Consider the following 26923-nt stretch of genomic DNA (forward strand, 5'->3'; position numbering starts at 1 on the left):
GCTGCGAGCTCGTTCCACCCATTTGGAGAAAACACTCCTCTTCCTGGAAGGAACCTTTGGAGACAAGAACAGCCAAGATCCATTAAGCACCACAACCATGTACAACACCCTCAACTGCTTCTCCACTTCTCCTCTCCCAGTGAAGTGACACCTGAATCCCCTGTAAAGGAATAACTGACCACCTGTCCATCCCTCTGTCAAAACCTGCCCCACACAGCTCAACACCCAACATCAACCACCCAGAGAGCTTTTTGGGGAGGGGAAGGCGTTGCAGGACGTGCATCCTACACGCAGCCCCAAGACACCTGGAGTGCTCATCCAAAAAATTCCAGAGGTGTCTCCTTGCCTTTGTGGGCAGAACACAGCAAGGGAGCAGTACCCTGCAGCGGGGGGGTGCCCTCTGTGGATCAGTGCCAGACTGGGGGGTGTTCGATGCCCGGCGGACACGTGGTGTGGCAACACGATGGAAAGTCACCAGCTTCCCCCTCACGAGTGGGAAGAAGAAAGATAATGCTGGGCTAGGCAGGGCGTTGTTCTGAGCACCTTGAAGACCCAAGGAGGGGAGGGATAACTCTGTTTGTTAGTTGTGCAAGGCTTGGTGTGCAGTCGAGGCAGCTTGAACAGCTTCCCAGCCGCCCCTACCATGCAGCAAACCCTGGCTTAGCTCTAGGCCAGCAGCTTGGTGCAGCAACCCCAACTGAATCCCGTGCCCCCCACCCGTGATGATGAGCTAAAATCAGGGACCTGTTAAAAGCTGAGCTGAAGAGGGGTTGCTCCTGTGCAGGGGCTCAGGTCTTGTCCCTGTATGTGCTTCTAGCAGCACTTTCCTGCTCTGCCTGGGCCACGTGGAGCTGTGCTACAGACCCACTGTCTGAAGGGAGGCAGGCTCAGGGGATGAAAAGCACTGAGAAAGGGGCTGAATCTCATGGGGTTCTGGGGGTGCCAACAGCACATGATGCAGCAATGAATCTAATGGAGACTCACTGTCTAGACCTTTCTTGATATTAGTAACATCCTTTGCAGCAGGGGTACTGTGGAATGCCTGTCCCAGCACGTTGTGAGCTTTCTAGCAGGACTGTCTCCAGGAACAAGAAAACTCAAGGCTGCAAGGGGCCCAAGACCAGCCATGTGGCTCTGGGAAGCCAGAGGAGGAAGACAAAGGCTGTAGTGCATGGCAAAAACAGCGATGAAAATGAGTGGATGAAGTAATCCACCATCAGGGGCCTGGAAGACCACCAAAAGGCTGTAGTAAGCACGTGGGGAAGGGTGGGAACCTATGCTAATGAATTCTCAGACAGGTCAGGGATATGTGTGTACAACCTGCATGTAAGTCGTGCCACTAACTGGTTTGGTGCAAAGGATGTCTGCTCCACAGGCACCAGGGCTGCTGAGCTCTGAGTGCAGCTCCTCACAGCATCGCTCCCAGCGCAGCCATCCCTGACCTGGCACCAGTTCCTTCCACAGCCTCACCAGCTGAAGCCCAGTCTTGCCACACGAGGTGGCTGCAGTTCTCCTCCCCAAACGCCTGCAAAGCTGTTGCTCTGAGGGGGAAGCAGGACGTGTAGGAGGCGGCAGGAAGGGTGCTGGCAGTGGGAGCTGCCGTTCACTGTGCCTCAGCCGCGACGCAGAGCCCGAGCCAGGGAGCGCTGGGGCAGGGTGACCCACACTCCCTGACACCGACACATCCCGGTCACTCAGGTGCATTAACCCCCCAACAAGGCCCTGCACGAGCCCCCTGCCCCTCAGCTCAGCCGTGGGTTGGGAACCACAAGCCTCATGCAGCTGACTCAGCTGCTGCCTTGGTCACTGGGGGAAGCTGCATGAGTTTGGCACCGTGTCCATGTGACACCCACGTCACCAGAACTCCTGTTTGGCTGGTGAGGTGTCAGCTTATCAGGAACGTTGGAGATTACAGGAACTCAGCTCCTTTGGCTTAAGACAGATTTAGACATGCTCAGCCGCTTTCATCTGGGATCCCAGCACTTCTTACCCTCCCAATTCTTTGCAGCACCTCCCTTTTGTTTGTTCCCCCCAGTTTCAGTTCTCGCTGCTCCTCAGATACCAAACAACAACCAACCCTCCTTGAGTCACAGGACAGGGACATGAGAGGAGTTATTTCCTAATGGGAAAAATCAGTTTCAATTCCCCACACTGCTCAATTGCTCTCTAAGCACACGTTTTCTTGAGGCTGCATCTTATGCTGTTGGGATGTGGCAACCTGATCCGAACCTGCTGCTGGTGTGTGAAGCACCAGCAGGCTCATGGTTCTCCTGGTGCTGGGAAAGGAAAGCTTATTGAACTTTCCTCCTCTGACTCTCTGGAAACTCACCAGTAGCAAACACAGAAGCTCTGAATCCACTTTGGGCAGCACCAAGGTGGTATTTCCCCATCTGGCTGGGGAAAAGCACTGTCCTGTACCATGCAGCTTGCAAGACATGGATGTACTCACCTCACCCAAGCTACTGGAGCTACTGTCATTTGCTAGTGACAACAAAAGGCCATGGAGATGCCACAGGAACTACAAAATCTCTCTTACCAAGAGAGGCTGAGGGACTTGGGTCTGTTTAGCCCAGAGAAGACAAGACTGAGGGGGGAATCTTATCAATGCTGGGACACCCTTGAGGGGTGGGCTCAGGAGGATGGGTCAGTCTGTTCAGGGGTGTCCAGGGACAGGACAAGGGGCTGTGGGCACAAACTGGAGCAGAGGAAGTTCCCCCTGACCCTGAGGAGGAACTTCTTTGCTGGGAGGGTGGCAGAGCCCTGGGCCAGGCTGCCCAGAGAGGTTGGGGAGTCTCCATCTCTGGAGACATCCCAACCCCGTGATCCTGGGCGCTGTCCTGTGCAGCCTGCTGGAGGGGACCCTGCTCTGGGGGTGGGACTGGGTGATCTCCAGAGGGCCCTGCCAACCCTGACCATTCTGTGATACTGTGTGGACAAGGGCAGAGGGAGCAAACCGATGGTGTGGACTGAATTTCCAATTCCCAAGTCTCCCATTCTGGCTCTGCACACTGCTGCCTTCCACCCTGGCATCCTCCCTGCAGAGGTCACTGGAAGGATCTGGGAAGCCAGGCAGCCCTTGGTGCCTGGAGAAGCGTTGCTGCTGGTGCTGGCTGTGGAGCTGGCCACGGTGTGCTCTGTCTTGTCAGATGAGCTGTTCCCTCCTGGTAAGAAGCGAGTGGATGTGGCTGTGGGGGAACGGGGCCCAGGTGGGCACAGGTTTTGTTATGCAGGATTCAGGACCCCTTCCCAGAGAGTGGGGGAGTGAAACACCCACAGCTGCTTCCCTCTGCTCTGCCCAGTGTTCATCGGGTGGGAGATGCAATGGAAAAGCATCACTGCAGGTTAAGATGAGATCTGCCATTCCCTGGTTGCAGCAGGGCGGCTGATTTCCCTGAGCACGGCTGGCTGGAGGGGACCCTGCTCTGGGGGAGTGGGACTGGATCATCTCCAGGAGACCCTGCCAACCCCAACCATTGTCCCCCTGCTCTCACCTCACACTGCCATGCTGCCTTCCCTTGCTGTCAGTCTTCCCTGCAAAGAGAAGTTTAGAGAGAAGAGCCAGCCACGTGCTCCCAGCTGCACCCTCAGCATCCCCTCGGGCTGGTAACTACTGCCTGCTGTAGGCTCTGGTCTCAAGTCATTACAACTGGCTGCATCAGTGGCCTTTCCCTCCCAAAGCAGATGCCAACGAGTCTAACAGCCCCCTCCCTCTTCGTGCCCATCACCCACTGCTCCAGGATTCTCCAGTGGTTTTGGTAACTTCATGTTACTCACCTTCTTCACCCAGAAACTGCATCTGGCAAAAACCTCAGCCCAGAAACCTCAGGACACCTCAGCCCCATCATGTGAAAGACGATGGATTTACACTGACACCCCCCCAGGGGACTGTGAGAGCCCAAAACTGAGGTCTTTGACAGCAGGCACTGGTTAATGAGTTACCACAGCAAGAGCACAGGTCAAAATACACTTCTGTTTATTACAAAATCCATATTTACAGGTGAAGGCACTTTGAAACCGTTACAAAATTCCCACACAAGCTGTTGTTTTACCTGTTCAACAAGCCCCCAAATATTTTTTCTACCTAAAAAGGTGAAAGAAACCCCCCTGCACTGCATCCAGCTGGGGTACAATTGTTCTGGTGGTGAAAACCACTCCAGCCAAGGACAACGACCCGGGGTTTCAGCACCCTCAGTCTTCTACAGTCAGTGTGCTGAGCAGGTAGGTGAGGAGAGATCTGCACGTGGTGCTGAATTAAACCCCAAATCATCACAGACTTGGGCTGTTAGGCCAGATTTTAGGTTTCCCATCCAAGGTCTGCAATCCTCCTCAGAAATAAAGTAGACTCTGCTGAAAGCCAAACCCAGTTTTCCCATTTTCCCCCCAAAAGGGGACTGGAGCACCTACATTGAAGGGTTACAGCCCAACAGGTCAGGCAGGAATGCTGTTTCTCTTGTCCTTTTAATCTCAAGGGCTGAATAAAATTCAAGGAAGTGAATAGCAGAACCTGCAGGAAGCCCAGCCCAGCCCTGGCCATCTCCTCCTGCTGCTCTCTAGGGCCAAACCTTCCAGAAATAACCTTTTTATTTTGAAAGTAAAAAAAGACCCAAATCAAATATATAAATAGTAGCAACTCAAAAGCACGTTACAGGCTTTGTAAGCTTTCTACTCACTGCTGAGTAGGGTCCCTGCACACACCATTCCTCCTCTGCAGGGCAGATCCCTCAGCCCAGGCTGGAAGTGTCGCAGCACTCAGCCCTGACCTGTAGCACTGCCCATCTTGCAGCAGGTGCTGCACAGACCCAACAGCAGAGAGCTCCTTAAGCACATCCTATGTGACCACTTACTGTTTTCTCAGTTCAATATGCACATGATAAAACCACAGTGCTGGGAAGTTCCTCTGTGACCCCAATTTCCAATGCAGTTATGAAGTCAGTTCCAGCTACTGATTCACAGTAGCGAACGCTCCGGGGCTGCTCTCCAAACCTTACCAAATCCCTCAGCATTAAAAACTTAAGTTACAAGAATGGCATCCTGGAATTTACACATTTCCAATGAATCCAAGCACTTCATAGCTATAAAACCCCCTATATACACACCCAAGTCGTCTCTGATGGGCTTACATTCAGTGTAGATACTACACAAGAGGCTGAGACCTTCAGGGAACAGTCACATGAAGAGACACACTTTGTGACATGAGTTTGTGCAGTGGCACAGCTGGGGATGCCAGAGCCCCAGCTGCATCCCAGCTGCACTCCACAGGGAAGCCGCGATCCGTGCGCAGAGCTGCTGCAGCAGGGCTGCTGTGGGGCTCCCAGGGGAAAGCAGCAGTTCTTGTGGCAGCACTCAGGGCTTGAGAAGGCAATTCAGAGTCCCTGCACCCCACCTCAGGGCTCTGCACCTCCAGGTTAGTGCCTTCCTTACCGCAGAAGCTGCCTGACCCACGCTGTAACAGGAGATGGTGGAGCACAGCACAACCTGCACAGTCCGAAACCGCTGAGCCCCTCCTGAGGCTGAGCTCCTCCCCAAGGCTGGAGGGGAATTTGTCATCCACTCCAGTTCCTCTACAGTACAGTAACATACACAGTTCCACATTCTTTTAAAATAAGGCACTTCTCAAAGTTTCTTCACCCCAAATACCAAAAGCTTGAGGAAAACTGACTGTCATTCATTTCCTCATCATTTTGAGCCCATCCCCAAAACACACCCGGTATTCCCAGAAGCTGAGTTACACTCAGAACTCACCCTGCTCTAAGTCAGGCTTGAGAACATGCAGTAGGGCTTCCTACAGAATACACCTTGGCTACAACAGCTTGATGCAGCACAGCGTGGCCTGGGGCAGGGGGGGGAAGAGCATCGCTGCCACTCACTCCCTGGCCTTTGCTGCTCAACCTGTCCTCGCTGCATCCTGTGTAAGTCAGGTGAACTGTGGCAGTTGTCTGTAGACAGAGGCAAGAAATAAATAGCACAGCAGCTGTGTCCAGCTCTGTAGCTGATGGGTCCCACAGAAACCTGGGAGTTTCAATGATTTGCTCTTTCACTGACAACATCCTGGAGCCGTTTCAGAAGAACATCATCGCTTTCCTGGCGGAGTCTCTTTGTAGGGGATTCTGTGTCACTGTCAATTGTTATGGCTCGTTTCTTACTCCTGTGTTCCCCTTGTTTTATCATATTGTTGATGTCCTTCAGACTCTGTGATGGAGATAAAAAACCCCTGAGTTATGACTCCATTGCAAACCACCACTGTCTTTTAATATCTGAGAACTAGAAGTTATTCTGAACCTCTCTGCTGAGCAAGTGATGGATGGTAAGAGAAACTAGTATTTAGTACAAATAGGATGTTAGAATTAGGCCATGTTGTAGTTTTATCCTGTCTGAGAGCAGAGATCAACTCAGCTGCCTGCTCTTTAAAGGAAAAGAGGAAGGGGAGAAGTGTGGGGGGTGTGAGGCAAGAGAAGGGAAAAGGAAGGGGCAAATAACAACCCCAAAACCAAGAAACCAAAAGCCCGTGGGTTGGGATAAGGACAGTTTACTAAAATAGCAGAAAGATCAAATATAACAATGCTGACAGGACTTTAGAGCAAAAAATAGATGAAACTGTTGCTACACAATGCAGTTTGTCACTGAACCCACAGCTCAGGCCGTGCCACCCAGAGCCGTCCCGGAACCCGACCGTCCCCCAAAAACTGCGCGTCCCGGAGCCGCCCCTCTGCTCCTCCTCCCATCAGCCCCCTTTGTACTGAGCAGGATGGAATTGGCATGGAATACTCTCTTTGGCCCATTTGGGTCACCTGTCCTGGCTTCATCCCCTCCTTTCTCATTAATAGTGAAACATGAAGAGCTGAGAAAGCCCTTGACTGCTGGACTCAGCTAAAAACATCAGGGTGTTATCAGCACTGCTCCCATTTTAACTCTCAGACACAGCGTCCCACCCGCTGCCACAAAAGAAGTGAACTCCATCCTGACTGACACCAGGACAGTCCATTACTATTATGTAGGGGTAGGATTCATGGTAAGGTCCCTACAGCTGTGTAATCACAGGTTTGAATCATAGAATCACAGGGGTTGGAAGGGACCTCCAGAGCCCATGGGGTCCAACCCCCTGCCAAAGCAGCTCCCTGGGACAGGTCACACAGGTCGGTGTCCAGACAGGGCTGGAATCTCTCCAGAGAAGGAGACTCCACACCCCCTGGGCAGCCTGTCCCAGGGCTCCCTCACCCTCACCGGGAAGTTCTTCCCCACGTTGGTGTGGAACTCCCTGTGCTCCAACTTGCAGCCATCGCCCCTTGTCCTGTCCCCACAGACACTGAAAAGGGGCTGGCTTGAAGTAAGAAGTTCTGAGCACACTAAGCTGCCTCAGTGTCCCATGCACTGCCCTTTCCATGGATGGACTGATCCTCAGCCCAGCTCATCAGCAGAGTTACAAATGAATGACTGACAAGGGTAAGTGCACAAATAGAACAGAGATGACTGAGTAAAGTATTTTTTAGTTTAAGAGAACGATAAGGTATTTAATGGTTAAGTAGAGTTCTGAGAATGTAGATGTTTAAGCACAGAATGCTCAGAGCCTTTCCAAGGGAGGCTGAAGAGGAGACTGCGACCCCTGAGACAGGCAGCAGAATCTGAGATCCGAAGCAGAACCCAGACTGAGCAACCAGCAACAGCCAAAGGAAAGGGGAAGAATAAAGTTCATGGACTTTCAGCCATGAAGAACCTGGTGGAAATTGTCAGGGGACCTCGTTGTGTAATGGTGTTAGAAGAGTATATAAGACAGTAAACACAGCACCTGGGGTGCCATCACTGGGGTTCTCGTTAGGCAATGAATTAACCCTCTCAAATCGACCCCATTCACCCTTCTGTCTCTCTACCTTGGAAGGGCTCCCGTTGAACTTGTAGAGCAGGGCCGATCGAGGCGTCAGGCAGGCGCCGTTCTTGTGCGGCGACACGTACACAGAGTGCTGCTGGGAGATGCGGCGCGGAGACACCGGCTGCTGCCTGATGCTGGGGAACGGCGACAGGGGAGGGGCTTCCACCTGCAAGACACAGGACACACCTGGAGGCAGGAGAGCTGCAGGGCAGTAGCTTCACAGGAGCAAAGACTGATACACTCCCAGGCCATCCAGTCCCACCACAGGGAAGTATCAGCTAAACAGGGCAGACTCATGTCCCAGCTGCGATACGTGGGGCTCCGCAGGCATCTGAGCAGATGGGTGCTGCATCCATATAAAGGAGCTGAACCCAGGGCTGTAAGAACCTCATCCATCCTCTGGAAAGGCTGTCAAAGCAAGTCCCCAAACTGCTACCTACACCAATGACTCTCTAACTACGCCAGGTGAACAGCAAAAACACTGGCATGTGTTTAACTGTCAGGAAAAAGTCTCTGTGGGTGATTATTAGATGATGAGCAAGATTCCAAATACTTTACTTACTACATGGTCCTGGTTTGTGATATCATACTTCAGTGCAAATGATTTTACTCTTCCTACATAGACAGCGTTGTAAAACTTAATCAGATCTCCTCTCTCCTCAGTCCCCAGCTCACTGGAGCCCTCTGCAGCCCGTCGTCCCGAGGAACCGCCAGTTTGCACAGTCGACTCTAACACAGAGAGAGCTGCAGATCTCAGAGACACAGTACGAGCAAACAGGCACTTCACATTCAAACTTACAAGACCCAACAGACTAGAACCTGCCCAGGAACTGACTAGTTAATGAGACGAATTAAACATGCTTCAGACAGGGGCAGGGTGTGCTGTGGGTGGTTATGAACATTAGGAGGATCTACAGATCACAGCTGGCAGGCTCGTGGGTTATGGCTAGAAAGGCCAATCTTGGAAATAGTTGTAGAAAAAACCCTGTAGCACATGGAATCCCAGGGTTGGAAAAGACCCCTAAGACCATCGAGTCCAACTGTCCCTGTCCTGTGCTGACCCAGATCCCTGAGCACCTCATCTCCCCTCTGTTAAACACACCCGGGGTGGGGACTCAGCCCCTCCCTGTGCCACAGCCCCACAACTCTGCCAGGGAAGAACTTTTCCCTCCCATCTGCTCTGACCCTGCCCTGGGGCAGCTTGAGCCCATTGCCCCTTGTCCCATCTCCTGTCCCCTGGCTGAAGAGACCATTGCCCACCTCTCTGCACCCTCCTGGCAGGGCAGTGGAGGTGGGGAGAAGGTCTCCCCTCAGCCTCCTCTTCTCCAGGCTGAACACCCCCAGCTCCCTCAGCTGCTCCTCAGAGGATTTGCCCTCCAGCCCCTTCCCCAGCCTGGTTGCCCTTCTCTGCACTCACTCCAGGACCTCAATGTCCTTCTGATGGTGAGGGGCCCAGAACTGGACTCAGCACTCGAGGTGCAGCCTCACCAGTGCCCAGTCCAGGGGCACAATCCCCTCCCTGGGCCTGCTGGCCATGCTGGGTCTGACACAAGCCAGGATGCTGTTGGCCTTCCTGGCCACTCAGGCACACTGCTGGCTCACACTGACCCCTTTGCCCATGCACCAGGTCATAATATCCCAGGTGCTGGTTATCTTTCTCCACTGGCATCACTATCAAGACCTGCAGATCACTGACACACAGAGGAAACACTTCAACCTCCAGCAACCAAATTTAAGGGAACACAATTAAATGTTTTTTCCCAATGGGGAAGAGAATTTTCCCAATCTGATACACAGGGGGGCTGCTGCAAGACAGTTTCCTTTTCAAAGACACATTTGGGTTTTAATACATTTAAAACTGTAAAACTTGCTTCATTTCTTATGACTGGAGAGTTCAGCCTTCAAAGCCCAGAAGCACATCTTTAAGAAGGGCAGAGGACTCTGCTGTACCTACCTTCTTTCATCTCCACATCTTGGTTTGTCTTTTTATCCAACGGGCTGTTGGCAGAAGTACTTCTCAACAAGACACTCCTATAAACCTACAGGACACCAGGGAAAAGACTCTTGTCAAGGAAAAGAAGAAAGTCAAGACTAGATGAAATCCATCTGAATTAATATAACCCTGAAGAGCAGCTTTCTTCTCCCTCTCCAGCACAAGCACTGGAAGAGCCAGCTCTGAGCTGTGGAAGAAGGAACAGCAGCTCCATCTACTCACATGGCTGTTTGCTTGTGGCTGATTCCTGTAACTTTTCATTATCTCCTGAAAAGTTCTCTCCTCTTTGGTTACCTGGAAAAGAAAAAGCTACTGAAGATCAAAGTGCAAGCAGCAAGGTCTGGCTGCTGAGGTCCAGTCTGTTCAACCAGCTTCCCTCTACACAGCTGTTCTGTGTGGATACTGTGAATATTTTATTTTAAATCTTAGTTCTAGTGATGAGAATATGAAAAGCTGAGCCTTTTTCTTGCTCAGACATTCCTTGTTCCTTAGCTACTAAAGACTTTTGTTGCTTGTGATGGTCAGGAATTGGTCCTTTTCTGACTTTTCTGCCAGTGACACTAAAAATTAAAGAAGGGAAATATTATTAGCTCAAAAATGTATTTGTAGATTTGAAAACTGTTTCCTTTAATGCTTCTGAACGAAAAGTGAGGAGGTCCAGAGCAAAAGGCCAGGCAGGTATCTGCACACCTGCCACTTCCCTCCCTTCTGTACTTCCAAACACATCATTTGTTAGAGGGCTCCATTTTTCAGCCACGTGCCTTGTCATTTTAATAGCAGATGAGCAACAGCCAGGAGAGAACATACCAGAGACTCTGGCTACAGGGCCAGGTCTCACACTGCACCAGAGAAACACACAGGAGATGATTAGAAAAACCCAACCCCCCAAACAACTGTCAGACCACGTGATAAAACAGCACTGACTAGTCAATGGTTTGGCTTTTTGTGCCTGACCCAGAGCTTGTGGCCATTGTAACTCCTGTTTGAGTCAAGCCAATATTCCAGCTTCACAGCCCAGCTCAGTAACAGCTCAACTCAAGGCTGGCAGATTGGGTGAGAACTGCAGAAGTTTGGGTAATAGGCAGCCCAGTGCCTTAGCCTGAACCTCCAAAAGCTCAGAGGGTTTTTTTTAAACAGAAGCTTGCCTTCCACACACCCAGTTGTGAGCTCCTGCAGATTCCTCACCTGCACAACTCTAACTAGCAAGGTCCTGTTAGTTCAGAGCACAGGGACTGTGGATGACAAACAGGGCAGAGAACACAACCAAGGGGCAGTGAAACCACATGCTGCTGCTTTGCCTGTGCTGAGCAGTGCTCCTTGTGAACACGCTCAGGAGGAGAAGGAAATTCCTCTTTTAACCAACTGGCTGGTTGATGGGAGCTTTAAAGATTATGCAAAACACAGGAAAGATGCACTGGGACTTCCATCCACTCCTTGGCAGGAGTTTTCCCCTTCCCTCCAGGAATATGATATTAATAAAGCAATAAACTGTAAACAACTGACATCAAATTCCCTGAATCTCTTAAAGCCACACACTACCTTTGCCATGATATAAAAGGCACAGAGGAGGAGCTGGTCCAGATGCCTGTCCTTCATTAGATCAGCACAGTGGACCAGAGTGAACTCGAAGCAGGTCCAGATCTTCCTGCGCAGGTCACTGGACACATCCAGCTTCAAGCAGAGATCACGCAAGCGCACGCTCGCCAGGTGGTAAACCTGGAGTAAGACACAACACAGAGTCAAGCCCAGTGAGCTTCAACCTCAGAAATAAAGTCCTCAAAAGAAGAGCTGTTCCCTAGCTGAGTCATTCCTCTCTGCAACATTTCCCCCTTCTGCCCCAGGCAATGTCTTCAGCAGCTGAGGTGTCAGCTCCCTTCAGACGTGGGATCTCTACTGCTTGTAGGAAATGCAGCTCAAAACATTCTGACTGGAGTTTCTGGAGTGGCTCACTCCCTGTGTAATGGAACACTTCCAACAACACACAGGAGGGACCTGCTGTGACTGTGGTCAGGTACAATCAATCTCAGATTAGCAAGATGATGCCTTTTCTTTTGGATTACAAATCTGTTTATATGTTGATCACATTAACAGGTCAAAATCTGAAGACAAATTTAAGTGAAGATTTTAGTTCTTCATAACTAAGAGGAGGAGTATGTTGCCTACCATATGGTTTGTCAAACACATGGCTGAAGTATTCCCCTGCTGAGAGGGAAGTTTCCAGAACGCAGTCTGAGCACAGCCCTGGCAGCTGGCTGATCAACCTCTCCTCAGTGCACTGCAGAGACACAGACTGTCACTGTCACAATGAAAGAACCAACAGCTCAGACACAGGAGGTGGCCTACAAGTGTTCCCAGGAATCAGTCTCTGTATTTATCATAGAATGTGTTAGGCTGGAAGGGACCTTCAAAGTTCATCCAGTCCCATCTGCAGTGAGCAGGGACACTTTCACTAGATCAGGATGCTCAGAGCTTCATCCACCTTGACCTTGAATGGCTCCAGGGATGGGGCCTCCACCACCTCTCTGGGCACCCTGGGCCAGGGATCCACCACCCTCAGAGTGAAGAATTTTTTCCTAACATCCAACCTAAATCTCCCCTTTTTGAGTTTAAAACCATCACCCCTCGTCCTATCACTCCATGCCCTTGGGAACAGTTCTTCCCCAGCTTCCTACAGGCACCTTTCAGGGATTGGAAGGGGCTATAAGGTCCCCCAGAGCCTTCTCTTCTCCAGGCTGAACAAGCCCAACTCTCCCAGCCTGGCTTCACAGGAGAGGTGCTCCAGCCCTTGGATCATCCTCATGGCCTCCTCTGGAGCTGCTCCAACAGGTCCATGTCCTTCTTGTGCTGACGGCTCCAAAGCTGGACACAGCACTGCAGGTGAGGTCTCCCCAGAGCAGAGAGGACAATTCCCTCTCTCTATCCTTGCCACACTCCCTGGGATGCAGCCCAGGATGGGGTTGGCAGGTTGGGCTGCAGATGCACATTGGTGGCTCATGTCCAGATTAAGATTTACCTCAGAATGTAGAATTCTCTAGGTTTACAATACAGATTTCTTAAGAGGAGAGAACCTCTCCAAACATGTTCTCCAGTAGGAAAGTAACAGGAGAAAAATCTTTTAGTATTTTAGAGATTAATTTAGGCTTATGTTCTCTGCAGGCATTTAGGCAAGTTACCCCTGCCTCCTCCAGAGATCCCCACTGGACATGAGAGCAACTAGAAACAAGTAGAAATGGGAAGTTTCTCTGAAGCACACCCAGTTCTTAACTTACCCCTTAAATCCTTCATTGTTTCAAGAAGTTTCTTCCTTCTTTCTAGAAACTCTCAGACAGTGTGTTATTCATCTCTGCTTTCTGAGGCCCCACACCAGCAAGACCAGCACAACTGGGCAGACCTCAGAGAAATGCAATTGAGAATCTCCAGATGCAGGATCCAAACCAGTACCAGCTTGGAATGAGCAAGAGACAGGAGAATCATCTCATTTCTGCTGTGTCTAATCCTTGTGAACGTGGGAGGCAGTAAAAAGCAAGGAGAAATTCAAACTCCTGGTATTTCTTGGGGAGTTCTTTAGAGAAGCTGCCAGTTAAAAGCAAAAACCCATGAAACCTCTCATGGGGAGAGGAAGGGGGGAAACTGGACTCTGCAACACTTGGCATCTCTTCCCTTCTCCTCCCAGCTCTGTGCTCACACCAAAGGAATGGGACATGAAGACTAAAAGGCAACCAGAACTGCACAAGGAGGTGAGACCAAGCACTGCAGGACCAGCAGTGACACCTGACTTCCTAACACAGACATTTACCTTTCTGTAAAACAGTGCCAGGGATCCCGTTCTCTTTGGCTTGCTTGCTGAGGAGAGAAGCACCTCTTGTGCTTGGTTCAGCTGAGGGTGGCAGGGAGCCTGAGCCTCCATTTTACAGGGCTGAGCTAAATTCACTGCCATGGGTATCAGTGTGATCCCACCCAGTTCATTTGCGATACCTGGAGAGGACACACAGAGCCAGAAATAAGCCACGTGCTCTCCTCACACTGCAGTCAAATCACATTAATTCACAGACATTTCACACTAGAGACATCTCATCCTTCTGTACTCTACACTACAGACTCCTTGGCTCTCAGAGTGTCCTGAAGTGACTACAGGTCATATGCCTGGTACCGCTCACAGGCAGCCCACGGGTGCAGCCATCAGCTCTACAAGTATCTGAAAGTACAAAGGTCACAAGAAATCATCATTTCTGCAGCCAGTGTCCCACTCTTCAGGGGCAGGTGGGCCACCTTGGGGGTTCTTCTCATTATTTTGCAAGCCTGACAGCACACCATTTAGAGTCCTCATCACTCTCCCCATTAGTCTGATTCTTTTGCTGAAAAATCTCCTTAAACATGAAAAGTAGAGATTTTTAATTTCAACCTCTCTACAGACGCAGTTTTTAAATTATAAGGGCAATAAGGCTTAATTTCTCATGTATCATTTTCAGAAACACTCAAAGCATCACCCCAGCACAACAAAAAGCCCCCTCTAATTTGCTAACGTGTGTACACGGCCCCTGCCCAGGAGCCCCAGAGCCCTTTAGGACTCTAACAGGCCAAAGGGAAGACAAACAGTAGCAAATGGTTACTGGAGCTGAGATCCACAGTGTCACTGCAAGAAACAAGAACACCATGACTTTGTTCACAAGGCACAACCCTTGGGATGCTTGCCAGGTACCAGGTGTCTCCACAGAGGGAGATGTCAGTGTAAAGATAAGTTTTCTTGGGTTTTTTTGATAAAGTGATACATTTTCTTATAAAAAGAAAAAGCAACACGTGTTCAAGATGGATGGTCAGTCTAAGTACATCTTAAGAACAAGCAAAACATTCAGTAAAGAAGAAAACTGGGATGAATTCATACCATGCAGTGGGATGGTAACCTTCTGTCCTGTTTTTCCCGGTGCTGCAGCAGTTGTCATGGTCAGTACAGTTTGGCCAGGAGAAACTGAGGCATTTTCAGCAGCTGGAGCAATTGTTAACTTAGTTCCTTCTGTTAATATTTTTTCCACCTGCATTTCTTTGGGGCTGTCATCTCCAAAGAGCCTTCTCTTAGCACTTCCAGCTGTAGGAGAGCTGAAGCGCTCGTGAACAGAGATCGGTGACAAGGGCTGCATGTCTGGGATGCAAAAGAGAAAAGAACCTGCCTTAAGAGAAACAGCTTCACAGGATTCTCCACAGGAGGGGAAAGGCTCACCTCAGTACAAGAAATCCCTTCTAGTTAAGAACTAATCTCACAGTTCACAGCTCCTAAGTGATATGAACAAGACCTACATCTGTCTCCTTTTACTTGGGCTCATCCCAGTTTCACAGGTACCACATGGGAGACAAGAGTAGCCAAGATAACCTGCAGAGACTGAGGAACATGCAGGATACAGGTACTGACTCCAGGCTGCTGAGATCAGCAATACCTGCATGTGCTACTCCTCTGAACAGATTCACAGAATCACAGAGAAACTGGGGTTGGCAGGGACCTCTGGAGATCACCCAGTCCCACCCCTGCCAAAGCAGGGTCCCCTTGAGCAGGCTGCACAGGGCAGTGCCCAGGATCAGGGTTTGAACATCTGCAGAGATGGTGATGCCATGAAAAGCTGCAATCAAAGATCAGCAGCCTTGGTGGCTGTGAAGCAGGGATCCCTTGTTGCAGTGCTGGGTGCACAGGGCATTGCTGCTCCCAGTGTGTGCACCAGAGAGGCTCAGTTACCCAGCTTCTATGCAAGACACATGCATATCCAGGATATATGCACATTTATAAGGTTTCCAAGAAATGGTTAGTTTTCCTATTATGAGAACCCATTATCTCCCACATGCACATTATGGTGGGCTTCAATATTCCTTCAGTACAGGTTCTTTTGGTGAGCTTCAGCTTTTGTCTTGCTAACGAAGCTGGTTCTGCAGACCTGGGGCCCTCCTGTTCTCCCTTCTCCCTCTTCCCCTTCATCACTCCCTTCTCAGAGGTAAGTTGCCCCTCCTGAGGCATCACAACACACCCATGTGCTAACACTGTGCTCCTTGAGGCAGAACCTTGTGCTAATATTTACCACGTGCCCCCTTCAATGGAGACTCCCCAGCCTCTCTGGGCAGCCTGTCCCAGGGCTCTGCCACCCACCCAGGAAGTGTTCCTCAGGAGGAGCACAGACCACAGGCCCTAGATACACTGGCTTGTGCATGGTCTGGCTTTTACACTCTGACCTAAGCCAGCCAGGTGCCTCCACCCTCACCCACCCCTGTCTCCCCTCAGGCTTTTCTGCTGCTTTCAAACACCTGCTCCAGGTGTATGACTGAAGGACACAGCACTGTTTTCCACCTGAAGTTCAGAGGAGCATTTGGTACCAGATCCCCCTATACAAAGTAAAGGCTCACACAGCCCTGCCCATACATGAGACCATCTCCACGTTGCTTTCCCCCCCATCAAACAACTCACCACAACACCTACAGAAACTGCTTATCCATCTCCTTCCTAATGAGTGTTTAAAAACCAAGAACCAGGCTTGGAATGCAATCTGCCACACAAAAAGCCATCAGGTGAGAATTCACCCAAGAGCAACCCTTGCAGCAAAACCTGCTCCAGTTCAGAAGTGAAACTGCACCACCATCTGCTGCCAGTAAGACACAGCAATGATGCCACCAGCTGCATCTCGAACTTCCCTTGATCAAAACCCCACAATTCCAAACTCCTCATTCACACTCAAAGTTGCTTTTTGCAATTATAACTTCTAAACACCCCTCCCTCCCTTCCCCAAACTCACACACTGGAATCACATCAGAAACCTTGAACATACCCCGTCTTAAACTCCCACCAAGATCTGTCCGAACCTCTTTTACTCGAGGATGAATTATAGGAGATATTGGCATCATAGGCAAGTGTCCAAGCCCACTTCCTCCATTGCTTGCTTCAAAATTACTGGGAAATATTACCTGAGAAATAAGAAACATCAGGGTACGACAACAAACAGATTTCCCAACTTGAGGCCCAGCTATTACCAGAAGTTTTTCTACAGCAATTCTCTCATCTGAACAGTTTTCTGTATAAAACAGTAAGGAAAAGAATGTGAATTTCCTCACAAAGGAAAAGGGGTAACATACTTCTTCACAGGTTGGGACCTTGTTGTCCGAGGCCTGGAGGGCATTCCAGAGCACCGAGTCCCGTGTCCAGGCAAGACTCTCCAGAATTTGTTCCTCAATGCTGTTGAGGTGCTTCACCATGTCCCTGGAAAGTCCTTCCTCAGAACGAATCAGAACTTCTATTACCTAAGGGTAGCAAGACACACACATGCCAAGTCCCATCACTCAGGTTTAACACTAAGAAATCATTCATTTCAGGATGCTGTTTGAAAGCTCAGTGCAGAACACTCCAGCCTCCCCACTGGATCTTAACCTTCCCTTTCCCAAAGGCAAGCCAGGAGTTGGGAAGGGACAGCAGACATCCCATCAACGCAGAACACCCCACACCCCCAGGGTATTTTTAAGGCCCTGAGACAGGCAAAGCACTAGCCACACACAGTGCTCATGCAGCACGTGCACTATGCCTAAGATGATGTAAACAGGTATGTCTGCTTGGGCTGGGTATGAAGAACCCCAGTGTTTAAGCTTTCCTTCCTTTCAAAAAAGTGGCCTGTAACAAAAAGGCCACTGTTCTAAAGTGTCATTTAAGAGGAAGTTAGAACCATTAACACATACCAATCAGGGCTGAGATAGCTATGAAAGGGCCCTTGAAATATCAAAGCCCACACCCGCGCCCAAATTAAAGATCCACTTAATCTATGTTATTCCTGACAGAGGAACATACAGCCTGTTTTTCTAAAGCTCCAGGATGAAAATCCCATAAAACCTCCCTGGAGCACTTATTGCTGTGTTTACTTCAGAAGTTAAGCACCCAAAGAGCAAGGTTACAAATGGCTAAGTGGAGTAATAAATACTGTCTCTGCTGTATGATGCCTTTGTGACAGGTATTTTTTTCCAAGTAAGAGTGCTGCAAGTCAGAGTGTACGTTGAATAGCAAAGAGACTTTGTGTGAAACATCCATCTGTGTCACACAGCTGGACCTGCACCAGTGCAGCTGGTATTGATGGACACTACCAGCAGCCACAGCAGCACTGACAGACTGGTACTGTTCTGCTACTGCCCTGCACCTAGGGACTGAAGGAGGAAGAAGGGAGAATGGAACATAAAACAGCTTTCCTAAAGACTTCACTTTTTTGGTTGTTGTGGTCTAAACAGAACCACCTCTGATTTATCCAGGCCAGTAAGCTGCTAGATATCTAGGAAAACTGGGAAGAATAGGGATAGATGGTAAAAGAATGAAGCAAGGCAAAGAACAGAAATGACACTGGAGGTGGGGGGGATGAGGTTTAACAAAAAAGGGAGAAAAAGTAGAATATAAAATCTCTTTTCCTGGGCATTCTCTGTTACATACAACATAACAGAGAAGAAAATATAACTTAAAGCAAGCCTGTGATAAGTAGCAGTAGCCAAAGGCCACAAAGAATACTATTGCTATTTTATCACCAATAAGCAGAACTATGGCTTGGTGTCAATAAACACAACTACCATCAAAATATATGCTTGAATGCACAGGAAACATAGGTCAGGACAGCCAGGACTGGGTCAGGCATACTGCACACTGACAGCAGTCCTGCTCCTGCTGCGCTGCCTGTGAAGAAAGAGCGTCACCTCCAAGAGTGTCAATCCCATTCTGTGGCAGTTTTAACCCAGCCCCAGGTGGCCTTTCCTCACCTTATAGAAATAGAAGGGCCGGAGGTCAAGAGCTTCGATGATCCAGGGGAAGGTCCGTGGCGAGCTGTACGCGAAGAGCACGATCTCCAGGCAGCACGCCATCAGCGAGCGGTGGAACACGTCTTGTTCCAAGAGAGCCTGCAGAGATGACAGGGAACAGCCCTCAGCCCAGGCTTGGGAAAGGCAGTTTGAGTGTTGTGCCACTGACACTACCCAGTTTAGTGCTGGAGAGAAGCACCACTGCTCTTCTCTACCTTCCACACTCTCCTCTTCCTACAGGTTTCGCATGGTAAAGACTGGAGGCAGACCAACAGCACCAACGCCAGCTCGTTTTCCATCCCATGGCCAAATGAATTGGCCTCCTTACTGGGAATCACAACATCAGAGCACATGCCCTGCTGTCTAACATCAAATATTAATGCTGTTAATTAGAGAATAAAAGTTATCTGTCCCTGAAGTTGTGATTCTAGAAGGCCACACATACTGAGATGGGTAGTTATGCCAGAATTAGACCATTATTAATAGCAGTAGACATCACAGTTGGAGACCTGCCATATATTTTCCCTTTTATAATATTAAAAGCATGCACAGACTGCACCATTCAAGAACTGTCTGAAGACAGCCTGCCAGAGAGGGCTACAGGGACTGCTCCCCTCTTCTGCCAGGTCTCTACTTACAGTCAGATCCTTCCCGTGCAGCCTTCGCGTCTCTTGCACCATTATAGTCTCCAAGATTTTATAGTACAGGATCTCTGCCAGCTTTAGTCTGTTCACAGCAAAATCTGAAATTTGAAAGCAACAGGGGTGAAGCCCAATGCTGTCTGCACAAATGTTCTTAAGACTAATTTGATCAGTGCAGGTGGGGATGTACAGACTTTGAGAACAAAAACTGTTCAGAAAGGCACTAGCCACAGAACAGCACCAATTCTAGAAAGCTTTCACAGGACTATATTTTAACACTCTGGTGATGTCATTTCACAGACAGTTGCAATAGTCATTTTCCTATCTGTATCCTGTTTCCTTTAAGCTTAAATTCTAAGAACAACACCAGCTTATAATTTTTGTTAAGAGCTGGGATGGCCTCCATGCTTTCTTGGTTATCCCATCTAGGCTGCAACCTTGGGTTGACTGCAATAAACATTTATTCTTTACAGTGTTCTGTTTGACAGCAACAGTTTTCCATTTGGTTACATTCTGGGTTAAGACCAGCTCCCCTGTCTCAGACAAAACAGATGTAGTGTATAATATATTTAGACAAAGGCATACAGGGGCATTTCATCTGCCCTGGTTTAATATGCTGAGCCATCCCCTGCGTCGCGTGTCCGTACCTATGTGAGATCCTGGCTGTTCAGCTGTTGACTGGGTGTAGCTGCGACAGAACCTCTCACCTATTTCTTTCACTCTGCTTGTTATGCTTTCCATAGGGCTGCGTGCACAAGACCTGGAGCAGAAGGCAAAGAGAAAGCCTGGCTTGTATAAATCAATGCCCAGTTTGAACCTCCACCTCCCCCAAATAAAAAGACAAGCCAGTTATAGCAAACTTTCCTCCTCAGGCAATAAGCTGATCACTACCTACAGAGAACAGAGGGAAACAGAAACCATACAGAAATATTGGTTCCTTTGTCCTTTCCTAGCAGGTAAGGGAGGCTACGTAGGTTTGGAGCAAATGCAGGAGGAAACCAGAGCTACAGCAACTCACTCAGGAGAAAAGTGTATCTGCTAGGAGCAAGGGAGTAGGAAGGAAGCTACAACAGGCAAATGCATCCAGGAGAGCACACAAACCAGGCATGGTTTGAGGGAGTCCTGGAAAGCTTTCCAAGTGAAGAGGCAGCATCTTTCAAACAGTACCTTATTTACTAGAGAGGAACTGATGAACTCCACAAAAAGGACCCAGAGAATCTCTGTGTGGAGATGCTCCTTTCCAAATACTTCCAGATTTTCCAGCAATTCTGTCTTAGAGGACAGGGGCTTGTGACTCATGTCAAATTAAGACACTGAACTATTCTGACGAGCAAGCGTGGAAATCAACTGCACTTTCATTGAACAAAGCCCTGTCATTAACTTCAAAATTACATGTCCAGGAATTTTACTCAGATAGAGAAAATATTCCAAAGCCTACAATGCCACACAGGCCAAACCAGAGACCTTTCCATTGCCCCTCATCAGACAGCAGTATCCTAGTGCGTGGTGCCCTCATATCCAGGGAAGCAAGGTACTGGACATGGTTCTTGACAGAGGTTTACTCAATGATTTTCCCCATTTTAATATTTACATCTCTGGGCAGAATGGTTTATTACTTTAACACATTTGTCATGAGGCTGCAGGCACATCAAGGATTTCTATTACACGATGAAAGCATGTCAAAACAGTCTCTAAAAGAACTAGAGAAACATTCCAAACAGCAATGCATCTTGCTGAGCACTTGTGAAGTTTTAAGAACAAGGGCTGGGAAAACTTTCCAAACACATGGAACTCCAAAGATGAGAGCTGAAAGGAGTATTGTTCAACCAGTTATGAAGGTTACTTAAAAAAACCCCAACAAACCAATGTTACTTCTGCACTTCAAAAATGTCAGCACTGGTTGTCCATTCTGATTGAGCAGCAGTATCTGGGGGCCTCACACTATAAGCTCTACATGTGCACAGGTGTTTGCAAACACCCAACAGTGCTACAGGCAGTTAGCACTGCATTATACTTTCCAGGAGCTAGGAAGCAACACCAGCCCACCTGTTATCCATAAACTATTCCGTTTATATTCATCTGCTTATGCACCAACATGTTCACATGCGTTTCATACAGCCATCATGCAGGCATGTGTCTAGGAGCCAAAAATACAGGCTGAATTATACAACTGGGACTCTAATGGTGATCCCCAAAGACTGGGGTTGTGTTCAATAGCCACCTGCTACCATTTCCTTCTCTCAGGCACTGAGCCATACTTGTTTAAAGTTCAAACACACACTGGCCTTCAGGCAAATAGCTACACTAGCCTGAGCTAAAGCTGAAGCTGCATCAATACCACAGTGGTGAGAAGTTGGGAGTGGGGCTGGAGTGGGAGTATGTTCAGCTATCCTCTTTCAGGAGGACATCATCTAGAAAACAGATCTTTCAAGTAGGGAACGATACAGAGCCACAGACAAAATATCCTGCACCAAAGAGAGTGAAATGTGAGCAAGGACACAGTGGCAAGTGTGCAAAGGGGAGCTCCAGGCTGGGCAGGAGCAGGGGCAGCGGATGGACTTACTCAAAGATCATGACAAGCTGCTCGCTGGGTGCGTTTTTCAGCCCAGCCACGATGCTCTGCAGCCGGCTCACGCTCTGCGTCGCCGAAGCAACAGGAGTGATGACAGCTTCCTTCTCCCGCAGGTACCGCCTGCCCGTCAGCGGCGTTGAGGGGGCGAACGACCTTTGCTGTCAGGCAGAGAAAAAGAACAAATACCATCAGCCAACAGAACTGTTCCAACCCCCTTTCCAGTGAGCACCTCCTGCTCAACCGCTCCCAAGATCCCAACGTGCGGTACCCGCAGGCTGCCATCACACCCTGATCCCAGAGCTAGCTGAAAAGGAGTTCACCTTTTCCAGGACTCCATAAACACAACATGTAACAAATCTTCAGGCAGACTACAGTTAACTCAAGGGGGTTTGTTTACAGTAAAATCCAGGAAAGTGAGGCTTTAAATCTTAATGCCTGTGAATTTTTAAGCTCACTTGAACATTGAAAAACACAGGGCAAGACAGAGAAGGCATATGGTTCCACTGAGAGTCCCTGGCTACAGCGCTGGGTGACACAAGAAGTGTGTCTGCCTAGGAGAGGGCGATGGGGAAACACTCTGTGGGAAGTGCTGTCCTGCCCCAGAGCCTCCCTGCGTCCAAAGAACGATGTCACACTAAGCAGATGGAGCTGTGTCAGCCACACTTACCTCTGTGAAGCCTGCTTTCTGAGAGGGATGCAATTGAGTATGTGGGTTGGAATTATTAGAACAGACTACACTTTGAATATACAAGGCAAATAAGGGGTAAGCCTGCAGTCAGCATAGGTAAATAGTGATGAGGCCATTCTTACACTACAGAAACTCAAGTTCAAAATTGAGAAGCTCATTCCAAACCTGTCTTTAATTTGCCTGGATACAAAGCACACTAGTAATAGGCAGAAAAAGCCAATATGTTTGATTCATTTACAGCAGCACTGGCATCACACATGCAGTATTCTTATATTTTAACTGACAGGTAAAGCCAACAGCGTGTGGCTCTGTCTTTTCCCCTTATCCAAGTTTAGAAAGAAATCTAACTTCTTAGATTAATTCCCACACATTACTTCATTAAATGCAGTTTAGATTTTTGAACACAGTGAAACATCAACTCTGTTTCTAGGCTATTTTCTGTAAGAGTGAGAATCTGGTGGGGTTTGTGTCTTCAGTGTTGTTTTCTACAGAAGAGTACACAAGCTGACCTTCCCTGTCCTACAAAGCAAATAAGGGGAAAACAAATTAATCCAGTGTAAAAGGTATTCTTATGGGGTATAAATGAGGTTTGTCATGTCTGTAGTCTGGTTTTGTCCAAGAAACATCAGTAATTAGTTAAGAGCTGAATGCATAGGTGTTATGGAGGCCTAACAGGAATCGTCCTAGCAAACTCTTCACTAGATATTGCCCTACATGACACATACTACATAGTTGCTCATTTCCATTACGTACTATCAATAGGAGCTTTATTCGCCATCTTAGCAGGATTTACCCACTGATTCCCCCTATTCACTGGATTCACTTTACACCCAACCTGAGCCAAAGCCCACTTTGGAGTAATATTCACAGGGGTAAATCTAACCTTCTCTCCCCAACATTTCCTAGGCCTAGCAGGAATACCCCGACGATACTCAAGACTACCCAGACGCCTACACCATATGAAACACCGTATCTTCAATCGGCTCATTAATCTCAATAGTAGCTGTAATTATGCTCATATTCATCACATGAGAAGCTTTTGCATCCAAATGAAAAGTCCTCCAACCAGAAATAAGAGCCACTAACATGGAATGAATCCACGGCTGCCCTCCCCCCACCAAACCTCTGAAGAACCAGCCTTTGTCCAAGGACAAGAAAGGAAGGAATCCAACCCTCCCATGCTGGTTTCAAGCCAACAGCATCAAACCACTTATGCTTCTTTCTTGTGAGGTGTTAGTAAACTAATTACATAGCCTTGTCAAGACTAAATCACAGGTGAAAACCCAGTACATCTCACCTGGCTAACCCCTCTCAACTCGGATTCCAAGGCGCCTCCTCCCCTGTCACAGAAGAACTTGTAGAATTCCACACCCACGCCCCAGTAGTCACATTAGCAACCTGCAGCCTAGTCCTCAACTCCTATGTAATCCCTACAACAGAACTCCTACCAGGACACTTCCAACTACCAGAAGCAGACCACTGCTTAGTCATTCCAACGGAATCCCCCATCTGCATTATCATCACAGCAGATGATGTCCTACACTCCTGAGCAATCCCCACATTGGGGTAAAAACTGACGCAAGCCCAGGACAATTACACCCAACATCATTCATCACCACCTGCCCAGGCGTCTTCTACAGCCAATGCTCTGAAATTTGTGGTGCTAACCACAGCTACGTACCAACTGTAGTAGAATCCACACCTCTTATCCACTTTGAAACCTGATCCTCACTACTATCATCCTAATCATTAAGAAGCTATGCAACAGCACTAGCCTTTTAAGCTAGAAAAAGAGGTCCACCAACATCTCCTTAATGACATGCCACAACTCAACCCACACCCATGATTTTACATTATGATAATAACATGATTAACCCTACCACTAGTTATTCAACCTAAGCTTTCACCATTCTCCACTACCAATCCAATCCACAATAAACCCCTACAAATACTAAAACCCGCTCCTGAACTTGACCATGAACCTAAGTGTCTTTGACCAATTTACAAGCCCATGTCTCCTAGGAGTCCCTTTAATCTTACTCTCTACACCATTCCCAGCCCTACTACTTCCATCACCAAACAATCAATGAATTACTAACCAACTCTCTGCTCTCCAAACATGGCTCCTCCACCTCATCACAAAACAATTCATAATCCCATTAGACAAAAAAGCGCCATAAATGAGCCCTAATCCTCACATCCCTAATAATACTCCTGCTTATTATCAATTTACTAGGCCTTCACCCCCACAACCCAACTATCAATAAGCATAGCTCTAGCATTCCCACTCTGACTTGCCACCCTACTCACGGGACTACGCAACCAACCCTCAGTCTCCCTTGGCCACATACTACCTGAAGGAACACCTACACCACTAGTCCCTGCATTAATCATAATGGAAACTACTAGCCTACTAATCCACCCACTTGCCCTGGGAGTCTGTTTAACTGCAAACCTCACAGCAGACCATCTACTCATCCACCTCATTTCCACAGCCGCTACCACCCTACTCCCCATCATACCTCCAATTTCCATCCTAACAACATCTATCCTACTACTATTAACCCTTCAAGAAGTAGTAGTAGCCATAATCCAAGCCTACGTCTTTGTCCTCCTACTAAGCCTCTACTTACAAGAAAACACCTAATGGTCCACCAAGCACACTCCTACCACATAGTAGACCCCAGCCCCTGACCCATCTTCAGAGCAGCCGCTGCCCTATTTACCACCTCAGGCTTAATCATATGATTCCACCACAACTCCTCACTACTCCTCATCCTAGGACTAACCTCCATAACCCTAGTCACCCTACAATGATGACATTATCCAAGAAAGCACATTCCAAGGCCACCATACTCCACCTGTCCAAAAGGGCCTACGATACGGCACAGCCCTATTCATGACATCAGAAGCAGTTTTTTCTTAGGTTTCTTCTGAGCACTCTCCCACTCTAGCCTAGCCCCAAGCCCAGAATTAGGTGGACAATGATGCCCAACAGGAATCAACCCCCTTAATCCACTAGAAGCCCCTCTACTAAATACAGCCATCCTACTAGCTTCAAGCATCACTGTAACATGAACTCACCACAGCATCTCAAATGGAAGCCCAAAACAAGCAATCCAAGCATTAACCTTAACCCTCCTACTAGAAGGGTTAAGTTTAAGGTTACTAGTAGAAGGGCTTCTACTTCACAGCCCTTCAAGCAACAGAGTATCACGAAGCCTCATTTTCAATCGCCGACAGCGTATACGGCTCAGCCGTCTTTGTCGCCACAGGCTTCCAGGGACTCCATGGAATCACCACATCACCCTTCCTATTCATCTGCCTACTACACCTAATCAAATTCCACTTCACCCCAAACCACCACTTCAGATCTGAAGCAGCAGCCTGATACTGACACTTTGTAGACATCATCTGATTATTCCTCTACATATCTATCTACTGATGAGGATCTTGCCTTTCTAGTATAGTAATTACAATTGACTTCCAATCTCTAAAATCTGGTGTAACCCCAGAGAAAGGCAATTAACATAATTACATTCATGCTTATTCTATTCCTCATCCTAAGCACCGCCCTAATCACACTAAACTTCTGATTAACTCGAGCCAACCCAGACTCAGAAAAACTCTCTCCACACAAATGGGGATTTGACCCACCAGGATCTGCCCACCTCCCATTCTCCATCCGATTCTTCCTTAGCAGCCATCCTATTCCTGCTATGTGATCTAGAAATCGCACTCTTACTACCCCTACCATGAGCCACCCAACTCCAATCCCCCCCCCCAACCTGAGCCTCCATTATTATCCTTCTACTCACCCTAGGTGATAATCTACAAATGAACACAAGGTGGCCTAGAGTGAGCAGAATAACCACAGAAAGTCAGTCTAACAAAGACACTTGATTTTGACTCAACAAATCATAGTCCAACCCTATGACTTTCTCTATGTCCCCTCTACACCTAAAATTCTACTCAGCATTTACACTAAGCAGCCTAGGACTTGCATTCCACTGCACACACCTACTATCAGCCCTGCTATGTCTAGAGAGCATAATACTATCAATATACACCACCCTATCAATCTGACCTGTTGAAAACCAAACAGCATCATCAACCTTAATACCAATACTCACACTAACATTCTCAGCCCGTGAAGCGGGCACTGGCCCAGCCATACTAGTTGCCACTATGTGAACCCATGGCTCAGATCAACTCCACAACCTAAACCTCCTACAATGCTAAAAATTATCATCCCAACAATCATACTTATCCCCCACAGCCCTCTTCACCCCACAAAAGCTCCTATGAGCATGTGTAACCACACACAGCATACTAATCGCCACCCTAAGCCTACAATGATTAACTCCAACGT

General features: G+C 48.4%; 1 protein-coding gene across 2 annotated transcripts in view; it reads right to left on the reverse strand.

The window, feature by feature from the left end:
- Positions 1-6018: 6018 nt before the first annotated feature.
- RBL1 (RB transcriptional corepressor like 1) overlaps positions 6019-26923 on the reverse strand; it is a gene marked incomplete at both ends in the record, with an annotated part of 28246 nt that continues 7341 nt past the window's right edge. Inside the window, 14 exons of one of the 2 annotated variants that reach the window (XM_084271386.1) lie at positions 6019-6189; positions 7866-8030; positions 8427-8593; positions 9819-9903; positions 10080-10151; positions 11397-11573; positions 13654-13832; positions 14740-14994; positions 16658-16793; positions 16962-17126; positions 18612-18749; positions 19289-19392; positions 19939-20051; positions 21855-22021. In XM_084271386.1, the coding sequence (XP_084127512.1) occupies positions 6019-6189; positions 7866-8030; positions 8427-8593; positions 9819-9903; positions 10080-10151; positions 11397-11573; positions 13654-13832; positions 14740-14994; positions 16658-16793; positions 16962-17126; positions 18612-18749; positions 19289-19392; positions 19939-20051; positions 21855-22021 (2094 nt within the window). The remainder of the gene's footprint in view (positions 6190-7865; positions 8031-8426; positions 8594-9818; positions 9904-10079; positions 10152-11396; positions 11574-13653; positions 13833-14739; positions 14995-16657; positions 16794-16961; positions 17127-18611; positions 18750-19288; positions 19393-19938; positions 20052-21854; positions 22022-26923) is intronic. The other variant, XM_084271387.1, reaches the window with a different exon arrangement.

The sequence above is a fragment of the Gallinula chloropus genome (genome assembly GCF_964237585.1).
Source record: "Gallinula chloropus genome assembly, chromosome: 16".
In the NCBI taxonomy this organism is placed as follows: domain Eukaryota; kingdom Metazoa; phylum Chordata; class Aves; order Gruiformes; family Rallidae; genus Gallinula; species Gallinula chloropus.